The sequence below is a fragment of the Chrysochloris asiatica genome, unplaced genomic scaffold (assembly GCF_000296735.1).
Source record: "Chrysochloris asiatica unplaced genomic scaffold, ChrAsi1.0 scaffold00113, whole genome shotgun sequence".
Lineage (NCBI taxonomy): Eukaryota > Metazoa > Chordata > Mammalia > Afrosoricida > Chrysochloridae > Chrysochloris > Chrysochloris asiatica.
This window is the reverse complement of record NW_006408631.1, coordinates 1,416,236-1,434,620: the sequence shown is the minus strand read 5'-3', so window position 1 is coordinate 1,434,620 and position 18,385 is coordinate 1,416,236. Positions and strand designations below refer to the sequence as shown.

The window sequence follows — 18,385 nt, the reverse complement described above, 5'->3', positions numbered from 1 at the left end:
GTTAACCGATGGTGCTTGGAGGGGATTGTAATCATTGCAATGAAACAAAATATGCTTCATTAAATATAAAACTGATGACCTGCCCTGGAAACTATCACTCAATTCACAATAAAAGCTTTAAAAGCAAAACCAAAAACAAAACAATCACAAACTAAATTCTTTGATTATTATATGGAAAAAGAATCAAGTTTTATTGATATCTTAAAACTTTTGTACTGTCATAATAAAAACGTTAGACAGATTTGTCAGATTATTACAAAAAAAACCCAAAAACCTTTTCTCAGGAGGAAGAACCACAATCTAAGCAAGGAGTAAGAATCTTCACAGTGGTTTCCAGCAGGATTTCAGAGTTGTGATGACTGCAGCTGGTGCCAGTTGATTTACAGTGCACCTCCCAAGAGGGAAGACTAGACTACCTACCCCTGATTATAATCAGATTTGGCCATTTGACTCATTCTTGCCATTAAAATGTGAAAGGAACTATATGTACTAACTCTCTAGCAGAATCTTTAAGACACATCGTGTGTTTGGTGATTTTTCTATCTGCCATGAAAACAGCATGTTCCAAGTAACAATCACTCTTTGGGCTTTGTTCTGGAATGAAATGTAGAGCAGAGCAGTAGTTGACAAATAACATAAGCAATAAATAAAACTTGGGCATTATAAACCACTGAGTTTAAATGTGAGATGTTTCTGAAATATAAAAGTGGAACAGAGTCAAGATATTCATACAACAGATCTGAGTGAGAGATAAACTTTGGAAGTTGTAAGCATTTAGAATGTACTTTAAGAATAGGAGTGGATAAGATCACAAAGAAAAAAGGGGGGGAGGGGTTAGGGGGAATAGAGGTCACAGGATGAAGTGCCTAGAAACACAAAACTTTAATTGACAAATAGAGGAAGATGAGACTGTGAAAGAGACAGGATTGATTGGTCAGATATCTGGAGGAAAGTTACAAATGAAGTTTTAAATGTATGCCTACTCTTGTCCTTATGTGTTTCTTCTACTTCACTTGCTTTCTCCCAGCCTAGCAACTGCTGAACAAAGCATCGGAGAGCCTCCTTGGTTTGCCTTAAACTCTGAAAGATACATCTTCCTTTTATATTTAATATTTACGATTACATTTGATGGAGCCCTGGTGTGGCCCTGTAGGATAAAGCACTGGGCCACAAGGTTGGTTTGAAACACAAGGCCAGTGGTTCAAACTCAACAGCTGCTCTTTGGATAACCCTATACAGGGTGGCTATGAGTTGGAACTGACTTGACGGCACTTAACATTATATTTAATATTTACTCTGCTGGATTCTGAGTACCACCTGGGCAGGGACCCTGTCTTCCTAATCTACATCTCTGTTTCTAGGACCTGATGATCCTACCTTGCCCATGTTGTTGTTGTTAGGTGCCATCGAGTCAGTAGTGACACATACTGTTGCCTGGTCCTGCACAAATCTTACAATCATTGCTACACCTGAGCCATTGCTGCTGACACTGTGCCAATCCATCTCATTGGGGGTCTTCCTCTTTTTTGATGACCCTACACTTTACCAAGCATGATGTGTTTCTCCAGAGACTGGTCCTTCCTCATAATATGTCTGAAATATGAGAGACAAAGTCTGGCCCCCCTGGCTTCTAAGGAGCATTCTGGCTGTACTTTTTCTAACATAGATTTGTTTCTTCTTCTTGCAGTCCATGGTTCCTTTAATATTATTCTCCAATACCATAACTTAAATGCATCTATTCTTCTAAGTTCTTCCTTATTTATTTTTCAATTTTCACATGTGTATGAGGCTATTGAAATGGCTGGGTCAGGCACACCTTAGTACTCAAACTGACATCTTTGATCTTGTGAACTTTGAAGAGGTCTGTAGCAGATTTGCCTAGTGCAATAGGCTGTTTGATTTCTTGACCGCTGCTTCCATGAGTGTTGGTGGTTGATGTGAGCAAAATGAAATCTTTGATAACTTCAGTCTTTTCTCCATTTACCGTGATGTAATTTATTTGTCCAGTGGTTAGGATTTTTGTTTTCTTTACATTGAGGTGCAATCTATACCAAAGGCCGTGGTCTTTGATCTTCATCAGTATTTTAAGTCCCCTTCGCTTTCAGCAAGCAAGGCTGCATCATCTACATATCACAGGTTGTTAATGATTCTTGCTCAAATCCGGATGCCACATGCTCTTTTATATAATCCAGTGTCTCAGATTATTTGCTCAGCATACAGTATAAATTTGGTGGGAGAATACAACCCTGCCACATAACTTTCTGAATTTTAAACTATTCAGTGTCCCCTGTTCTGATTGAAAATCTTCTTCTTTGTCTATGTATAAGTTCCTCGTGAGTACAATTAAGTGTTCTGGAATAATCATTCTCTGCAACGCTGTCTATAGTTTGTCATGATCCACACAATTGAAAGCCTTTGCATAATCAATAAAGCACAAGTAAACATTTTTCTGGTATTCTTTACTTTCAGCCAAGATCCATCTGACATCAGCAATGATATCCCTCATTCCACATAATCGTCTGAATCCAGCCTGAACCTCTGGCAGCAACTTTTCAATGTACTGTTTTAGCCATTTTGAATTATGGTTAGCAAAATTTTACTTGCATGCGATATTAGTGATGCTTTCCAATGTTTTCCACATTCCATTGGCTCACCTCTCTTTGGAATCGGCACAGATATGGATCTCTTCTAATCAGTTGGCCAGGTAGCTGTCTTCCAAATTTCTTGGCATAAATGAGTGAGTGTCTCTAGTGCTTCTGTAGTTTGTTGAAAGATTTCAATTTGTATTCCATCAATTCCCAGAGCCTTTTTCTTTGCCAAGGCTTTCAATGCACCTTGGACTTTTCCCTTCCTTATCATTGGCTCTTGATCATATCCTACCTCTTGAAATGGTTGAACACTGACCATTTCTTTTTGATACAGTGACTCATGTGTATTCCTTCCATCTCCTTTTGATTCATTATTTTGCCCACATTGTTGTTGTTGTTAAGTGCTGTCAAATTGGTTCCAACCCATAGCAACCCAGTATAGGACTTCCGAGGAGCAGCTGTTAAGCTGGAACCGCTGACCTTGTGGTTCAAACCAACTTTTCAGTCCAAAGCATTCACCCATAGCACGACTCTATTTTGCCCATTATTGTTGTTGTCAGATGCCATCGAGTCGGAACCAACTCATAGCGACCCCATGCACAGCAGAACAAAACAATGTCCAATCCTGAGCCAACCTCACTACCGCTGCCACACTTGATGCCATCAATGATGCCATCTGGCTGATCCATCTCGTTGGGGGTCTTCCTCTTTTTCTCTGACCCTCCACCTTACCCAGCATGACATCCTTCTCCAGCGACTGTTCTCTCCAGACAATGTGTCCAAAGTATGAGAGACGAAGCCTAGCCATCTTGGCCTCCAAGGAGCATTCTGGTTGCACTTCTTCCAAAACAGATTTATTGGTTCTTTTGGCAGTCCATGGCATTTTTAGTATTCTCCTCCAACACCACAACTCAAAGGCATCAATTCTTCTACGATCTGCCTTATTCACTGTCCAGCTTTCGCATCCATATGAGGTTTTTGAAAATACCATGGCTTGGGACAGGCGCACCGTAGTCCTCAAGCTGACATCTCTGCTCTTCAATACTTTAAAAAGTTCCTGTGCAGCAGATTTGCCCAATACAATACGTTGTCTGATCTCTTGACTGCTGCTTCCGCGAGTGTTGATAGTTGATCCAAGAAGAATGAAGTCCTTGACAACTTCAATCTCTTCTCCATTGATAAGAACGCTGTTTATTGGTCCAGTGGTGAGGATTTTTGTTTTCCTGACATTGAGATGCAACCCATACTGAAGGCTGTGCTCTTTGATCTTCATCTGTAAATGTTTCAAGTCCTCTTCACTTTCAGCAAGCAAGGTTGTATCATCTGCATATCGCAGGTTGTTAATGAGTCTTCCTCCAATCCTGACACCACGTTTTTCTTCATAGAACCCGGCTTCTCATATTATTTGCTCAGCAAACAGATTGAACAAGTATAGTGAAAGAACACAACCCTGTCGCACACCTTTACCAATTTTAGACCATTCAGTGTTCCCATGCTCTGTTCAAACAACTGCCTCTTGGTCCAGGTACAGATTTCTCAGAAGTACAATTAAGTGTTCTGGAATACTCATACTTCTCAATGTTGTCCATAGTTTGTCATGATCCACACAATCGAAAGCGAGGCTTGAATTTTTTCTTCAGTTCTTTCAGCTTGAGAAATGCTGAGCATGTTCTTCCCTTTTAGTTTTATATCTCCAGGTCCTTGCACATTTCATTACAATATTTATCTTTGTGTTCTTGAGCTGCCCTTTGACATTTTTCTATCAGTTCTTTTTCCTCCATTTGCTTTAGCATCTCTATACTGGAAAGCGAGTTTCAGAGTGTCTTCTGACATCCATATTGTTTTCCTTCTTTCTTGTCTTCTTAATGAACTTTTGCTTTATGTCTGTATGATGTCCTTGATGTCATTCTTAAACTCTTCTGGTCTTTGTTCATTAGTCTTTAATGCATCAAATCTGTTCTTCAGATAATCTCGAAATTCAGGTGGGATATGTTCAAGGCTATACTTTGTCTCTTGTGGACTTGTTTTAATTTTCTTTAGCTTCAGCCTGAACTTACATATGAGCAATTGATGGTCTGTTCCACAGTCTGCCTTGTTTTGACTGATGATATGGAGCTTTTCCATTGTCTCTTTCTGCAGATGTAGTCGATTTGATTTCTGTGTATCCCATATGGTGAGATCCATGTGTATGTTGTTGTTGTTAAGTGCCGCTGAGTCGATTCCAACCCATAGCGACCCTGTATCAAGTCTTTTATGTTGTTTAAAAAAGTATTTGCAATGAAAAAGTCATTGATCTTGAAAAATTCTGTCATATCTCCAGCATCATTTCTATCACCAAGGCCATATTTTCCAACTACTGGTATTTCCTTTTTGTTTTCAACATCTGCATTCCAACTCTCTTTAATAATCAGTACATCTTGATTGTATATTTGATCAATTTTCAGCATGAAGAAGTTGGTAGATATCTTCAATTTCATCACCACTGGCTTCAGTGGTTGGTGGGTAAATTTTAATACTGTATTAACTGGTCTCCCTTGTAGACTTATGAATATTATCCTATCACAGAAAGCATTATACTTCAAGATAGATGTTCTTTTTTATGATGATTGTGATGCCATTCTTTTTCAGTTTGTCATTCCCAGCATAGTAAACCATGGATTGTCAGATTAAAAATGGCCAATACCAGTCCATTTCAACTCAGTAATACCTAGGATATCAATGTTTACGTGTTCCATTTCATTTTTGACAACTTCCAATTTTCCTAGATTCATCCTTCACGCATTCCAATTCTGGTTATTAATGGATGTTTGTAGCTGTTTAACTTTATTTTGAGTTGTGCCCCATCAGCAAATGAAGTCCTGAAAGCTTTACTCCATCCGCATCATCTCGGTTAACTGTACTTTGAGGAAGCAGCTCTTCCTCAGTCACACTGAGGACTTTCCAAACCGAGGGGCTCATCTTCCAGCACTATAATGACTATTTTCTGGTACTATTCATCATGTTCCAATATTCAATATTCTGGTGCTATCTGACAGTGTTTCACTGCTATTCATAAAGTTTTCAGTGACTAAATATTCGGAAGTACCCTGTCTCTCCTTCTTCCTAGTCTTACTTTGGAGGCTCAGCTGAAACCTGTCCACCATGGGGAGCCTTACTGGTATTTAAAATATTGCTGGCATAGCTTCCAGAATCACAACAGTGCACAAGTTAATACAGTATGGCACACTGACAGATGAATGCTGGCCTTGTCCATTGTTGTTGTTGTTAAATGCTGTAGAGTTGTTTCTGACTCATCGTGACCCAGTATAGAGTTTCCAAGGAGCTACTGATGAGTTTGAATTATTGACCTTGCAGTCCTGCGCTTATCCTACAGTGTCACACCAGAACTTGTCTATGTTGTTGCAATTGTTGTGAAGTGCTGTTGAGTTGGTTCTGGCCCATAGTGACCCTTTATAGGGTTTAGGAGAAGTGCTGGTGAGCTTAAACCGCTGACCTTACAGTTCAAAGCGACTTTGCAGTCTGGCACATTAACTCAGCGCCACACTAGGACTCCAATCCCACCACTCAGGACAGGGATTGATGACTCAACCACCCTATTTCTTCATCTTGGCCTTTACCTTTTATTTGCTTTCTTCCACATACCCATTCTACTCTGTGCTCAGACTCTATCACTAACTGTTGTTATAAATATTTGGTATATACACAGAAGGCTAATTAGTTGTGAAGTATAAAGTGTATGTGTAAAGTATAAACCTACCACCCATCTGTCAGCTTGTTATATTGTGATGACTTGTGTGTTGCTGTGATGCTGGAAGCTATGCCACAGTATTTCAAATACCATCAAGGTCATCCAAGGTGGTCAGGATTCAGTGTAGCTTTCAGACTACGATATACTAGAATGAAAATCCTTGTGTGGTCTAGTTCCCAAAATTAGCTAATGAGAATGGATCACAGAAGAATGTTGTCTGATACAGTGCTGAAAGATGAATCCCCTAGGTTAGAAGACATTCACAATACAAAATGGTTTCAAAATTGACTAATGTATGCCTGCCCAGGACTGGGTGACATTTTGTTCTGTTGTACATGGGGTCACCATGTGTTGGAGCTAACTCTCGGACAACTAACAACAGTAAGGAAGTATAAAATATTACAGTATGCATGGAGGGGATTGGAACCATGGCAGTGAGATGATATACGATGGAATAAATATAAAACTAAAGTTCTCTCATGTTAAAAAAAAAAAAAATTACAGTAAACACCTGTATATCAACCACTCCATTTGAGGAAAAGAGCCTTACCACAGAGGTCCCTTTGTGCTTCTCCCCAATCCTATCCTATTCCCTCCTTCCTCAGAAGTAACTAAGTGTAATTACCAGCCTGGACATTGTATTTAGTTCTCTTCCTTCCCTTTATAATTTTACCAAGTATGTTTGCACTCCTAAAAAATATAATGTTAGGTTTCTCATATCTTTTGTCTTCAGACCAAGAAAAGCATACTGTATGTATTAATCTGATTTATTCTTTGCGCTCAATATTATGTTTTGGGATTTGTCCATAATAATGCATATAGCTGTGGATCATTAATTTCTTCATCTGTATTGTATTCTAAGGTATGAAAATATAATTTATTTAGCCTTTCTTCTTTAGCTATATCCCACAAATCTGATATGTAGCAATTTCATTATTATACAGTATTTTTCTAAATACTGTTTGAAGTGTTTTAATATATAAATTATTATTTCTTATTTGACTTGAGTTATTCAGAAGTAGGTTTTTTTTTTTTTTTAATTGTCCAAGTTTATGGACACTGTTTTTTTTTAAATCTTTGTTAGTGACATTTCTTTTTTGAATTGGGATTATTTCAGTGCTATTCAGTAGAAATATAACAAAAGCCACATATATAATTTTTAATTTTTCAGTTGCCACATTGTTGTTGTTGTTGTTAAGTGTCATCGAATCGGTTCTGACCCATAGCAACCCTGTATGGGGTTTCCGAAGAGCAGCTGGTGAGCTTGAACCACTGACTATGTGGCTTAAACTGACTTTGCAGTCCAGTGCATTAACCAACAATGCCACACCAGGACTCCAGTTGCCACATTAGAAAAGTAAAATAGGTGAAATCAGTCTTAATTATATATTTTATTTAGCCCAACATATCAAAACTACTGTCACTTAAATAAAGGTGCTCTGGTAGTGTAGTGGTTATGAATTGGGCTTCTAATCTCAAGGTTGGCAGTTCGAAACTACCAGGTGCTCCGCAGAAGAAAGAGGAGGCTTTCTGCTCCCGTAAAGATTTTCAGCTGCAAAAACCCTGTGCAGGGTCACTATGAGTTGGAACCGACTCCATGGTACTTAACAACAACAACAAATATGTAATAATCTTAAAAATTAACACAGATATTTTACATTTTTTACAGCACTTTGTACTGTTACAAAACTTCAATGTGTGTCTACACTTGCAGCATATCTCAGTTCTCACTAGGCACGCTGCAAGTGCTCACTAGCCACATGTGGCTAATGGTTGTTTTGGACCACGTAGGCTTGTAGTAATAACACTTGTTTGGAATTTATTGAAACTTATTTTCTGGCATTATATGTGGTCAACTCCATATAAGTTGTAAAATAATTATGTACTTAATACTAATTGAGTACCAGGTTTAAGCTCATTATATTATTTGCATTGTTTAAATCTTCTATATGTTTACTATATTGTTTGTCTCCTTGGCACTAGGAGTGCTATGCTGCACAGCTATAGGAAGGCCATTCACATAGAAGCCTGAAGTTTTATACTGATTTCTCTAATGGAATATTCTATTTCTTTCCTGTTAGTGGTTAATCTTGAAATTTTACCATGTTTACATCTCCACGGCCATATGTGGTAAGCAGGAAGTATGAATTCAGGATATAAACTTGCATGAGGGCAATTTGTGTTTATAATTCCTTGTGGAAAATAATTTTCTCCCCTACCAAGGACCAGAATTCAAAGCAAGCAGTTGCCTTTTTTGTCCCCTGAGAAGAGGTATCATTGTATATGACACATACCGAGTGTGTAGCTCTTTGAAGTTCAATGTTATGCAGGTGAGTTTCCTGGCTCCTATGCCCTTCATGACTATGAAATTTAACAAATTCACCAGATATGGAAAGTTCCATCAAGGTGAGAGATAACTTAAAAGCTCTACTTATTTGGAGAATTCTTGCTTTCACATCAGTTTGCTGTTGTTGAACTTTTCATTTGGAATAAATTTGAATTTACAGAAAAGTTACACAGATAGTTTATATAACTCCCTTTAACCCATATTTGATGTTCACAGTACATTTGTCAAAACTATAAAATTAACACTGATATAATTAGCCTACAGATTTTATTCAGATTTCACCAATATTTCCACTGATGTGTATTTTACGTTTTTCAGTTTTGTTTCCTGCATATCTCTCACTTTTTGCCCTGTTCACTGATGAGTTTATTATTTTTTCTTTATATTTTAATCAAACTTCTAGTTACTTTCAATAGGAAACTTGTCAGGGCCTCTAGTCTCTAAAAACATACATAGAGTTTTTGTGTGTGAAGGGGAAGTATAGGGAGTTTTGTTTTGTTTTTTCTCAAATAACATTCATAATCTGGGTTACCAAACCAATGTGTCTTTTTATGTTTATGTCTGTAAATTTTTCTAGCCTATAAATGTAGGAACTTCTTATGGGAAAAAGTTTGATAATTATGAGTAAGATTAGACTGGGGATCAAGAGATAGATTCAGAAGTTATTTATGAAGATAATTTAAGTGGGAGGTAGAACCAAGAACATTAACAAAGCTGTTGGTAGTGAAAAAGAAAGGGAGGAAATAGTATGTGTGTGTATAAATTATATCATATTGATATTATATAGAAGGATGTATTGTTGTTGTTGTTGAGTACCATCGGTTCTGACTCATAGCGACCCTGTATAGGGTTTCTGAAGAGCAGCTGGTGGGTTTGAACTGCCGACCTTATGGCTCAAACTGCCTTCATGGTCCAGTGCTTATTCTCCATCTGCACACACTCCAGGAGGATAGAGAAGAAGCTGTTATGAAATGCTTGTGTTAGAACAGGAAGAAGGAGTCATATTACCCCAACAGGACCTGTTGATACATTTCAAAAGTCAGGAGGAAAAGTAAGACTGAAAGGGATGATGGTTAAACTGGTCTTTTGATGTATGGAATCTGAGATGATGATGGATAGCTAGGCAGTTGTACATGAAAGTTGGCCGTTTGAGAGAAGGAGTCAAAAATAAAAGGTGATGAAGACAGTGATGAAGGAAAACAAATGCATTAGAAAGAGATGCAATAAGAAGGAATCACCTCTATAGAACTGAAGAGCCATGAAGAAGGAAGGAACTCTGATCAACAAGCCATGTTCTGGAGCTCTGGTAGCATAGTGGTTATGACTCAGGCTGCTAACCTCAAGGTCATCAGTTCAAAACTACCAGCAGTTCCGTGGGAGAAAGATGAGGTGTTCTGCTCCTGTAAAGATTTACAGTTTTGGAAACCCTGTGCAGGGTCACTATGAGTTGGAACTGACTTCATGGTACTTAACAACAACAACAACAACAACAACAACAGTCCTGGTGTGGTGCTGGAGGATAAGCTGGCCTGCTAATTGCAGGTTGGCAGTTCAAACTCTCCAGCCGATCCTTAGAAACCCTATACAGGGTCACTATGAGTAGGAGCTGACTCATTGGCACTTAACAAGAGAGCTACTCAAAGTCTAAATTTTATTTATTCTCAAAGTCTTCATTTTAGTATCTGTGGAATTTTCTCATGAATCTCCCAAACTTATTTCTGCCCAGAGGTCCACAAACTGAGCATTAAGATCCTTTATGTGCATTGAAATGCTGAAGTGTTTTTTTAAATAATGTCTAATGTTTTATACTATACCATATCCCTGACATTTGATTTTGTTCTTATCAATATTTGAGTTAAGTCAAAGAGAAATCCAACAGAAACTGCTAACATTTTTTTAATTTGAGGCATATGCCAACATATTTTTCTCTTTGAAGAAACAAAAAACACTTGTCTGTTGTTAGAATTTAGTTATCAACTTTTGAACCACAACTTACCTTATCCTATTTGTGACTCCAAGTGTGTTGTTACTGTTTTATGCAAAAATGATCATGTATAACTTGCTAAGCAAAAATGTAGCAATTTATACAGCCCTGGGCTGGCATTGCAGGATAATGCACTGGATCGCAAGGTCAGTTTGAACCTCAAGGTTGGCAATTCAACCGCACCAGCAGCTCTTTGGAAAGCCTATACAGGGTTGTGATGAGTTGGAACTGACTCAATGGCACTTAACAACAACAAATAAAAATTTAGCCTGAGTATCTACTGACCTTGTATATGTTGTTGTTGTTGTTGTTAAGTGCTGTTGAGGCGGTTCTGACTCATAGAGACCTTGCACAGGGTTTCTGAGGCTGTAAATCTTTACGGGAGCAGAAAGCCTCATCTTTTTCCCATGGAACAGCTGGTAGTTTCGAACTGCTGACCTTAAGATTAGCAACCCAATTCGTAACCACTACGTTACCAGAGCTCCTTGTATATGGTGTTTGTAAATTTCTGTTAACAGTTAATCCGGTATCTAGTAGCAGTTTATATGTTGCTACCAAAAATAAACAGACTGCCTTATAAGACAATATTTTCTGAGTCAGGAATTGCAACTTGAGTGTTAGGAGTGAGTCCTGACTCATTTGTTGGATTTATGGTTTTCAGAGAGTTGATGCTGATTTCACATCAGAAAAGCATCGAGCAGCTGCAGGAAAGCCATAGCCAGAAACTGCTGAGTGATGAGAACTGGAGGGAGAAGGTAACAATGGCTCGTGTCAGCATGGATTCCCCATGCTTTCTGTGATTCTGTCCATTTGCTAGAAGACTCTATCCGAGTTAGATTTCTTTGCTCTTGTGGTGCACTCTTTTGGTTCCTTTTGAAACTCCTACACCAAACATGCTTATGCTGTGTGTCTTTTCTAAAATGTTAGACAACATAATGGAAAATAAAAAGTTCAAAATTGACTCTGAAATCTTGTCAGTTAAAATAGCCCTTAGTTTTCATGTAAGAGCATCATTTTTTACTTTTAAACATTTAATATGTTCTCGTAAGTGGCAGAGTCTGCATTTGTCCATGTTCTTAAAAGCAGGGATATATTCATTCTGCAATTTTTCTATTTTATGAAGATACTGTAAGAGATTGGAAAATGACTGAAAATTGTCTAGTTATGAATGTTTGACATATTGATCATGGCAAAGTAGAATGAATACAATTGCTTTCTGGATATAATTTATAAAGAAAATATTCACTCCAAGTACACAAATCTGCATTAATATTGTGTCTTTGAGCTCTTCTAGATTTTAGAAGCATTCAACAGCGAATGCATATTACTTTAATAATTTAAAAAATATATAATTAAGGGTATTTTTCAAGTATATTAGTTCTTTCATTCCCAGACATGAGTGGCAGTAGTCACTGGGGTCAAGGCTGTCATCTCCCTGCAATAACCTTCTAGTACTTCTAGTACTTCCAGATTGATCCCTGCACCCTGCACTACGCCAAAGCCTTACTCAACCCCTTCTCTTCCCCAACCTGCATCTACTCTGAACATAGCCATCTGTCTTGGTTTTCTTATTTTGTCTTAAATTTGCCTCTAAAACTGGACCTATCCACTGAGACTCAGATTGTTTGACTGAAGTCCGGACAACTAAGCCACAAACTTACGCTTCCATTTAAACTAACATCTCTACCCCCCAAAATACCCCATTCTTCCCCTACTATATTGAAATCATTTAAGATACTGTTGGCTCAGGTTAAGGCTAAATATGACACTTTTATTTTCAGACTTTAAATACTTGGCCATTCTTAGCCAATACAGTTGTTGTGGTTGTTAAGTGCCATAGAGTAGGTTCAGACTCATCACAACCCTATATAGGGTTTCTAAGGAGCAGCTGGTGGGTTTGAACTATGTACCTTGTGGTTTGAAGTCCAGTACTGATCCTACTGTGCCACACCAGAAGTCCTAATCCATTATAAATTCTTCTTCCTTTGTTCCTCAAGATTCAGATTCAGGCTGTATCAAAAATGATCACTATAATAACAATTCCATATGGACAAAAATTAAAATGTGAGAAGATGGACTATCATTGCTACAAGCATCTCATTCTTCGTTTTGTTTTATAGCGCAGACTGTCTCCTTACTTTTTCTTTCAAGTTCACACTTCCTTTCACCTTCTGAATTTGTTAGCCTCAATCGCTATACTTAATTGACTGGTTTGCTCTCATTCATTTCTCCCAGCCTTACTAATTAAATGTTTGAAAATTCAAAAAGAGATGGACTATTCAGCCTACTTAGGAATCAAAAAATAAATAAATAAAATGGAAACAATGAGAGATTATTTTTCTACTCATCCAATTGATAGAAAGGTTTTTGCACTGTGATGAAGTGAGGTGGTCTCTTGCTCATAGTTACTCTTTGGTGGTGGTGGTGGTGGTGGTTGTGTGCCATAGAGTAGGTTTCAACTATCAGTGACCCGGGTATAGGATTTCTGAGGATGTAAATCTTTACAGAAGCAGAAAACCTCATCTTTCTCCCAGGGAGCAGCTGATAGATTCGAACTGCTGACCTTGCAGTTTGCAGCCCAGCTCGTAACCCACTATGCTACCAGGGCTTCACAGTTACTCTTTGTTGTTGTTAGGTGCCATTGAGTCGGTTCCAACTAATTGTGCAACTTATGCGCAATAGAGCAAAACACTGCCAGGTCCTGTGCCATCTTCACAGGTGTTGTTAAGCTTGAGACCATTGTTGTTACCACTATGCCAATCCATCTCATTGGAAGTCTTCCTCTTTTTGGCTGACCCTCCACTTTACCTAACATAATGTCCTTCTTCAGGGACTGGTCCCTCCTGATAATTTGTCCAAAGTATGAGAGAGGAAGTCTTGCCATCCTGGCCTCTAAGGAGCATTCTGTCTGTACTTCTTCCAACACAGATTTGTCTGTTCCTCTAGTTGTTATTGTTAAGTGCCGTTGAGTCAGTTCTGATTCATAGCCACCCTGTATAAAATTTCCAAGGAGCGGCTGGTGAGTTTGAACCACCAACCTTCTGGTTTACATCCGGCTCGCAGTCCAGTGCTTATCTTATCTGAGATAAGCTGGTGGGTTGGAACAGCCAAGTCTGGTGCTGTAGGATGAGCACTCGATGAGTCTGGTCTGGTGCTGTAGGATGAGCACTCGACTGCAAGGTCGGTTTGAACCTCAAGGTCAGTGGTTCAAACTCACCAGCCCCTCCTCAGAAACCCTATACAGGGTCGCTATGGGTGAGAACCAACTTGACCATACTACAAGGACTCCATTCTTACATTGTTGTTGTTGTTAAATACCATGGAGTCAGTTCCGACTCATAGTGATCCTGCACAGGGTTTCCGAGGCTGTAAGTCTTTATGGGAGCAGAATGCCTCAGCTTTCTCCTGTGGAACCGCTGGTAGTTTCAAACTGCTGACTTGTAACCACTATGCTACCAGAGCTCCTTATTCTTATATTAGTCCATGGTATTTTCAATATTCTTCCCCAGCACCGTATTGTTACTCTTTAAGGGATTTGCAAATTAAAGCAACCTTTTGGAGAGGATTTTCACAATGTGTATCAAAAGATACTGTAAATTTCCCATCTCATGGCTCTGAAAATTCATCATTGAAATTAATATGAACAAAAACTGATGGATCCTTTCTTTCTTCAAACCTTGAAGTACTTTCTCTTAGATTAACAGAGTGACCTTTCCTGTCTTTGCTTGTGTAGAAGTTCTTCATCTTTACATTCACATCCCAGTAGAGGTTTTCAGAGACATTTGACTGAAGAGGTCTCTTTGTCTATGAGCCATTCTAGTACTCCTACTCACTGTATCCTGTTCCTGAGATGCTGACTTAAGTGAAAAGAGTATTAGTGTTAACGTTTGTCCATATGAAAGTATTATGTTCTTGCTGCATGGTGTTAAACTAATTTGGCTTTATGCTGTGAAGCTCATTTGTAGTAAAAATCAACTGATATAAGATTCTCTAAGTTTTAAGACCCTGATATTTTCCAAACAAATTAATTGTTTCACAGATGTATTTTCAGATATTATTTTCTGTAGTATAAATGGACATTTCATTGTATTGAGAGGACATGACTTCTTATTAATACATGGTATCATTTAGCTTAACAGTAAATCAAGATCCAGTCAGATAAAGCCAAGGAATGATAATTATGTCTTGGCTGTGTTAGCTATTGAGATCATGAATAAAAAGTTCCCTAAAAGTCTTCTCATGAAAAAGGAGAATCGCTAATATGACATTGTCATCTCTTTGTTGGGTCACTGTGCCTTTGCGTAGGAATGAAATGTTCCCTTTACAAATATATAATACACGTATTAGAATAAACTTTATAACTTAAATGCTTTTAACGGTCAAGAAAAATAGATAGCAATTTATGCCTGTGTTTAATTATTTTAGAGTATGTAAAAGGGACATAATAGGATCAATAGTTGCTATGCAACAAGGATGGTACATTTTTAAATAACTGTGTATTTACTAATTGTCATGAATTTTTGTTTATTTCGAGTATCACTTTGATGTGAAGAAAGTAAATTAATGTGCATGCTGAACATTTAAAATTGGTTCCAGATCCACATTGTTAACTACTACTCAGTTCATCATACTTTGTAATTAAATCTCTTAGAACTAAACTGCTAATGTAATCAACTCACATCACCTATTGCCTATCATTTTTTTAGTTCAATAAACAAATTCTAAAATAGATATTACCAAAATAGCACATTTGAGAACATTTTAGAATTGTACTATTGATCTCTTTTTAAATAATGCGTTGAGCTTTTAAGCACTAATAACTGAAACAAACAGAACCTTACTTCCTGCTTGAAGCAATTAGATTTACAGTAGAAATAAGAAAAGGGGCAGCTCAAGAAATAACCAATTCCAGAGTTGAAGGAAGGCAAACAAAAATCTCAAGTTATTTTTTTAGAAAACAGAAGAGCCAAATGGCTTAATAATTCTAAATAATAATGTATTTCAGGTGACTATTAATCAGATTTAAGTGAATAACTATAAAATATAAAATTTGACAGAGTTGAAGTAATTATTTTCAAAATATCAATTTCCAATTAAGCACAATAAATAGTCTACAGAGATATCTGACTTGACTCCTTACTCTGAGTAACAAACATATCCTTATTACTAGAGGGTTTACTGTATGGCAGGCTTTGTGTTGACTGGTTTCCATAACTATAATTTTAATTACTTTAATATGACTATTCCCATTTCTCACATGAAACAATTAAAATGGATCAGAGAAATGAGATCATATAGCCAGGAAATTACCGAGCTGAGAATTAACATGCATATATCTAAATACAAAGTTCAACACGTGGGCATCAAGTCACGATAGAGTAGCAAGGCTCAGCTTTACACTCGTACACTCAACAGCTACAACACTGGAGAAAAGGTATGAAAGAATGATTACAAGATAATGGCTATCAAGCAACAAATGACAGTGATTCTTGGAGACAGGCAACAAAGATGAGTCTTATCATCCCCCCAACATTATACCTTTAAAGAAATTCCAGGCCAGGGTTCAGGTGACACAAGGCAGATTCCCTAAAGTGAGGAGACATTGAAAATATGAGTGTCTAGAGTTTGCAGTATAGTGTACCAGAGAAGGGGGAAACTTGCACAGAGAAAGAACTCTGGAAAAAGAGAGTCCCCTTGAGTATGTGTATGTTAAGTATGTACATGTGGGGGAAACTACCCAAAATTGGGGAAAGAACCACTTGAAAGGATTAGAGAGAACAGTTTCCCAAACTCACACAATCTCAGAAATAACACTTTGCTGACCAGCTGGCTGAAAATCTCACAATGCCCAGGAACCGGGTTGAATACTCAGAAAGTTCTTAACCCTAAACAAAATGCTGATCGACTTCTGCCTAAGATGTTTTAAAAGGAATACCTAAAAGAATCAAACTAATTTCAAGGAACTAAACTGCATCCCAGAATAGAGTTCTGGGATACCCAGCACCTAACAAGAAAAAATTCACAGTGCTTGGCATCCACTTTAAATTGTCATGCATACAAAGAAAAAGGAAAATAGGTCCTATAATGAGAATAAAAATCAATAAGTCAAAATGAGCCAGAATTGACATAGATGTTTGAATTAGAAAGACAAGGACATTAAAGCAGTTCTATCTATTTCATATGTCTAAAAGCTAGAGAAAGATTAACAGTGTTAAGTATAGAGACATGAAGATATTTTTTCAAAACCCAAACTGAACTTCAGTAGATGAAAACTGCAATGTCTGAGATTAAAAACACACTTTGTGGCATATCAGATGTTTCAGAAGAAAAGCTTAGTAAACTTGAAGACATAACAATAGAAAATACTGAAAAGACAAGGGAGAGAAGAGAGAATCCAAACAAACAAAAATAAAAACCAACCAAATAAACAAAGAATTGTGATCTGTTAGATAAATTCAAGTGATCCAACATATGGAGTCTGGTCTGGTGCTGTAGGATGAGCACTCGACTGCAAGGTCGGTTTGAACCTCAAGGTCAGTGGTTCAAACTCACCAGCCCCTCCTCAGAAACCCTATACAGGGTCGCTATGGGTGAGAACCAACTTGACAGCACTTAGCAACAACAGAAATATATGTGTGGGTGTCTGGGTGGTGCAAAATGTTGTGTGTGATTACTAGCTGAAAGGTTGGCAGTTCAGACCCATCCAGAAAACCTCAAATATCAGACCTGGTGATCTCAGTCCAAAAGGAAAACCCTATGGAGCATTTCCACTCGGCATGTCTGGAGTCATCCTGAGTAGAAATCGACTTAATGACAACTAAAACAACAACAAAATATACTTATCATTGACCTCCCTGAAGAACAGGATAAGAGGGGTCAGAAAAACAAATTTGAAGAAATAATAGCTGAAATTTTTCAAAGTTGAAAGAACCAATAAACCCAGAGAGTCAAGACCTATGAATCTCAAGTAAACAAAAAAGCACAGCAAGACACATTATAATCATATTGCTCAAAACCAGGGATAAAATGGAAATCTTAAAAACAGCCAGAGAAAAAAAGGCATGTTATATAGAGAGGGACAAAGATAAAGATGACAGCAAATTTTTTACTAGAAGCAATGTGAGCATGAAGACAGCGGCATTGAAAGGGAAAACACACACACACACACACACACACAAAGGCTGACCTGGAATTCTATACCAACTGAAAGTACTTTTCAAAAATGAGGGTGAAATAAAGGCTTCTTCAAAAGTTGAAAAAAACTGTCAGCATTTGACCTCATTTCTGATTCATGGTGACCCTAATTGGACAGAGTAGAACTGCTCTATAACCTTGCTGAGGCTATAAATCTTTAAGGAAACAGACTGCCTTATCGATCTTCCATGAAGGGACTGGTAGTTTCATACAGCCTGCCTATCAGAAGTCCAATGCTTAATCTGTTGCATCACCAGGGGAATTCAACAATAGAAAAGTAAAAGTTATAGCAAAGCAGATAAAACTTGAGTGAAAAAAAGATTCAGTTCAAAAGGATAAAAAAAAATGATGTGATAAAAACTGAGCTAGCATAAATGTAAGATACATAAGAAGACAGATTTAAAGATAATCATATGAGTTGTTGTTGTTGTCAGGTGCCATGGAGTCGGAACCGACTCATAGCGACCCCATGCACAGCAGAACGAAACAATGTCCGATCCTGAGCCAACCTCACTACCGCTGCC

The 18,385-nt window shown here is 37.8% G+C and overlaps 1 protein-coding gene across 1 annotated transcript in view; it reads left to right on the top strand.

Annotated features, from left to right (window-relative positions):
• The window catches only part of LEKR1 (leucine, glutamate and lysine rich 1), a 316,240-nt gene that overhangs the window by 250,173 nt on the left and 47,682 nt on the right, over positions 1-18,385 (top strand). Inside the window, exon 8 of the mRNA XM_006867992.1 lies at positions 11,329-11,422. Within this exon, the coding sequence (XP_006868054.1) occupies positions 11,329-11,422 (94 nt within the window). The remainder of the gene's footprint in view (positions 1-11,328; positions 11,423-18,385) is intronic.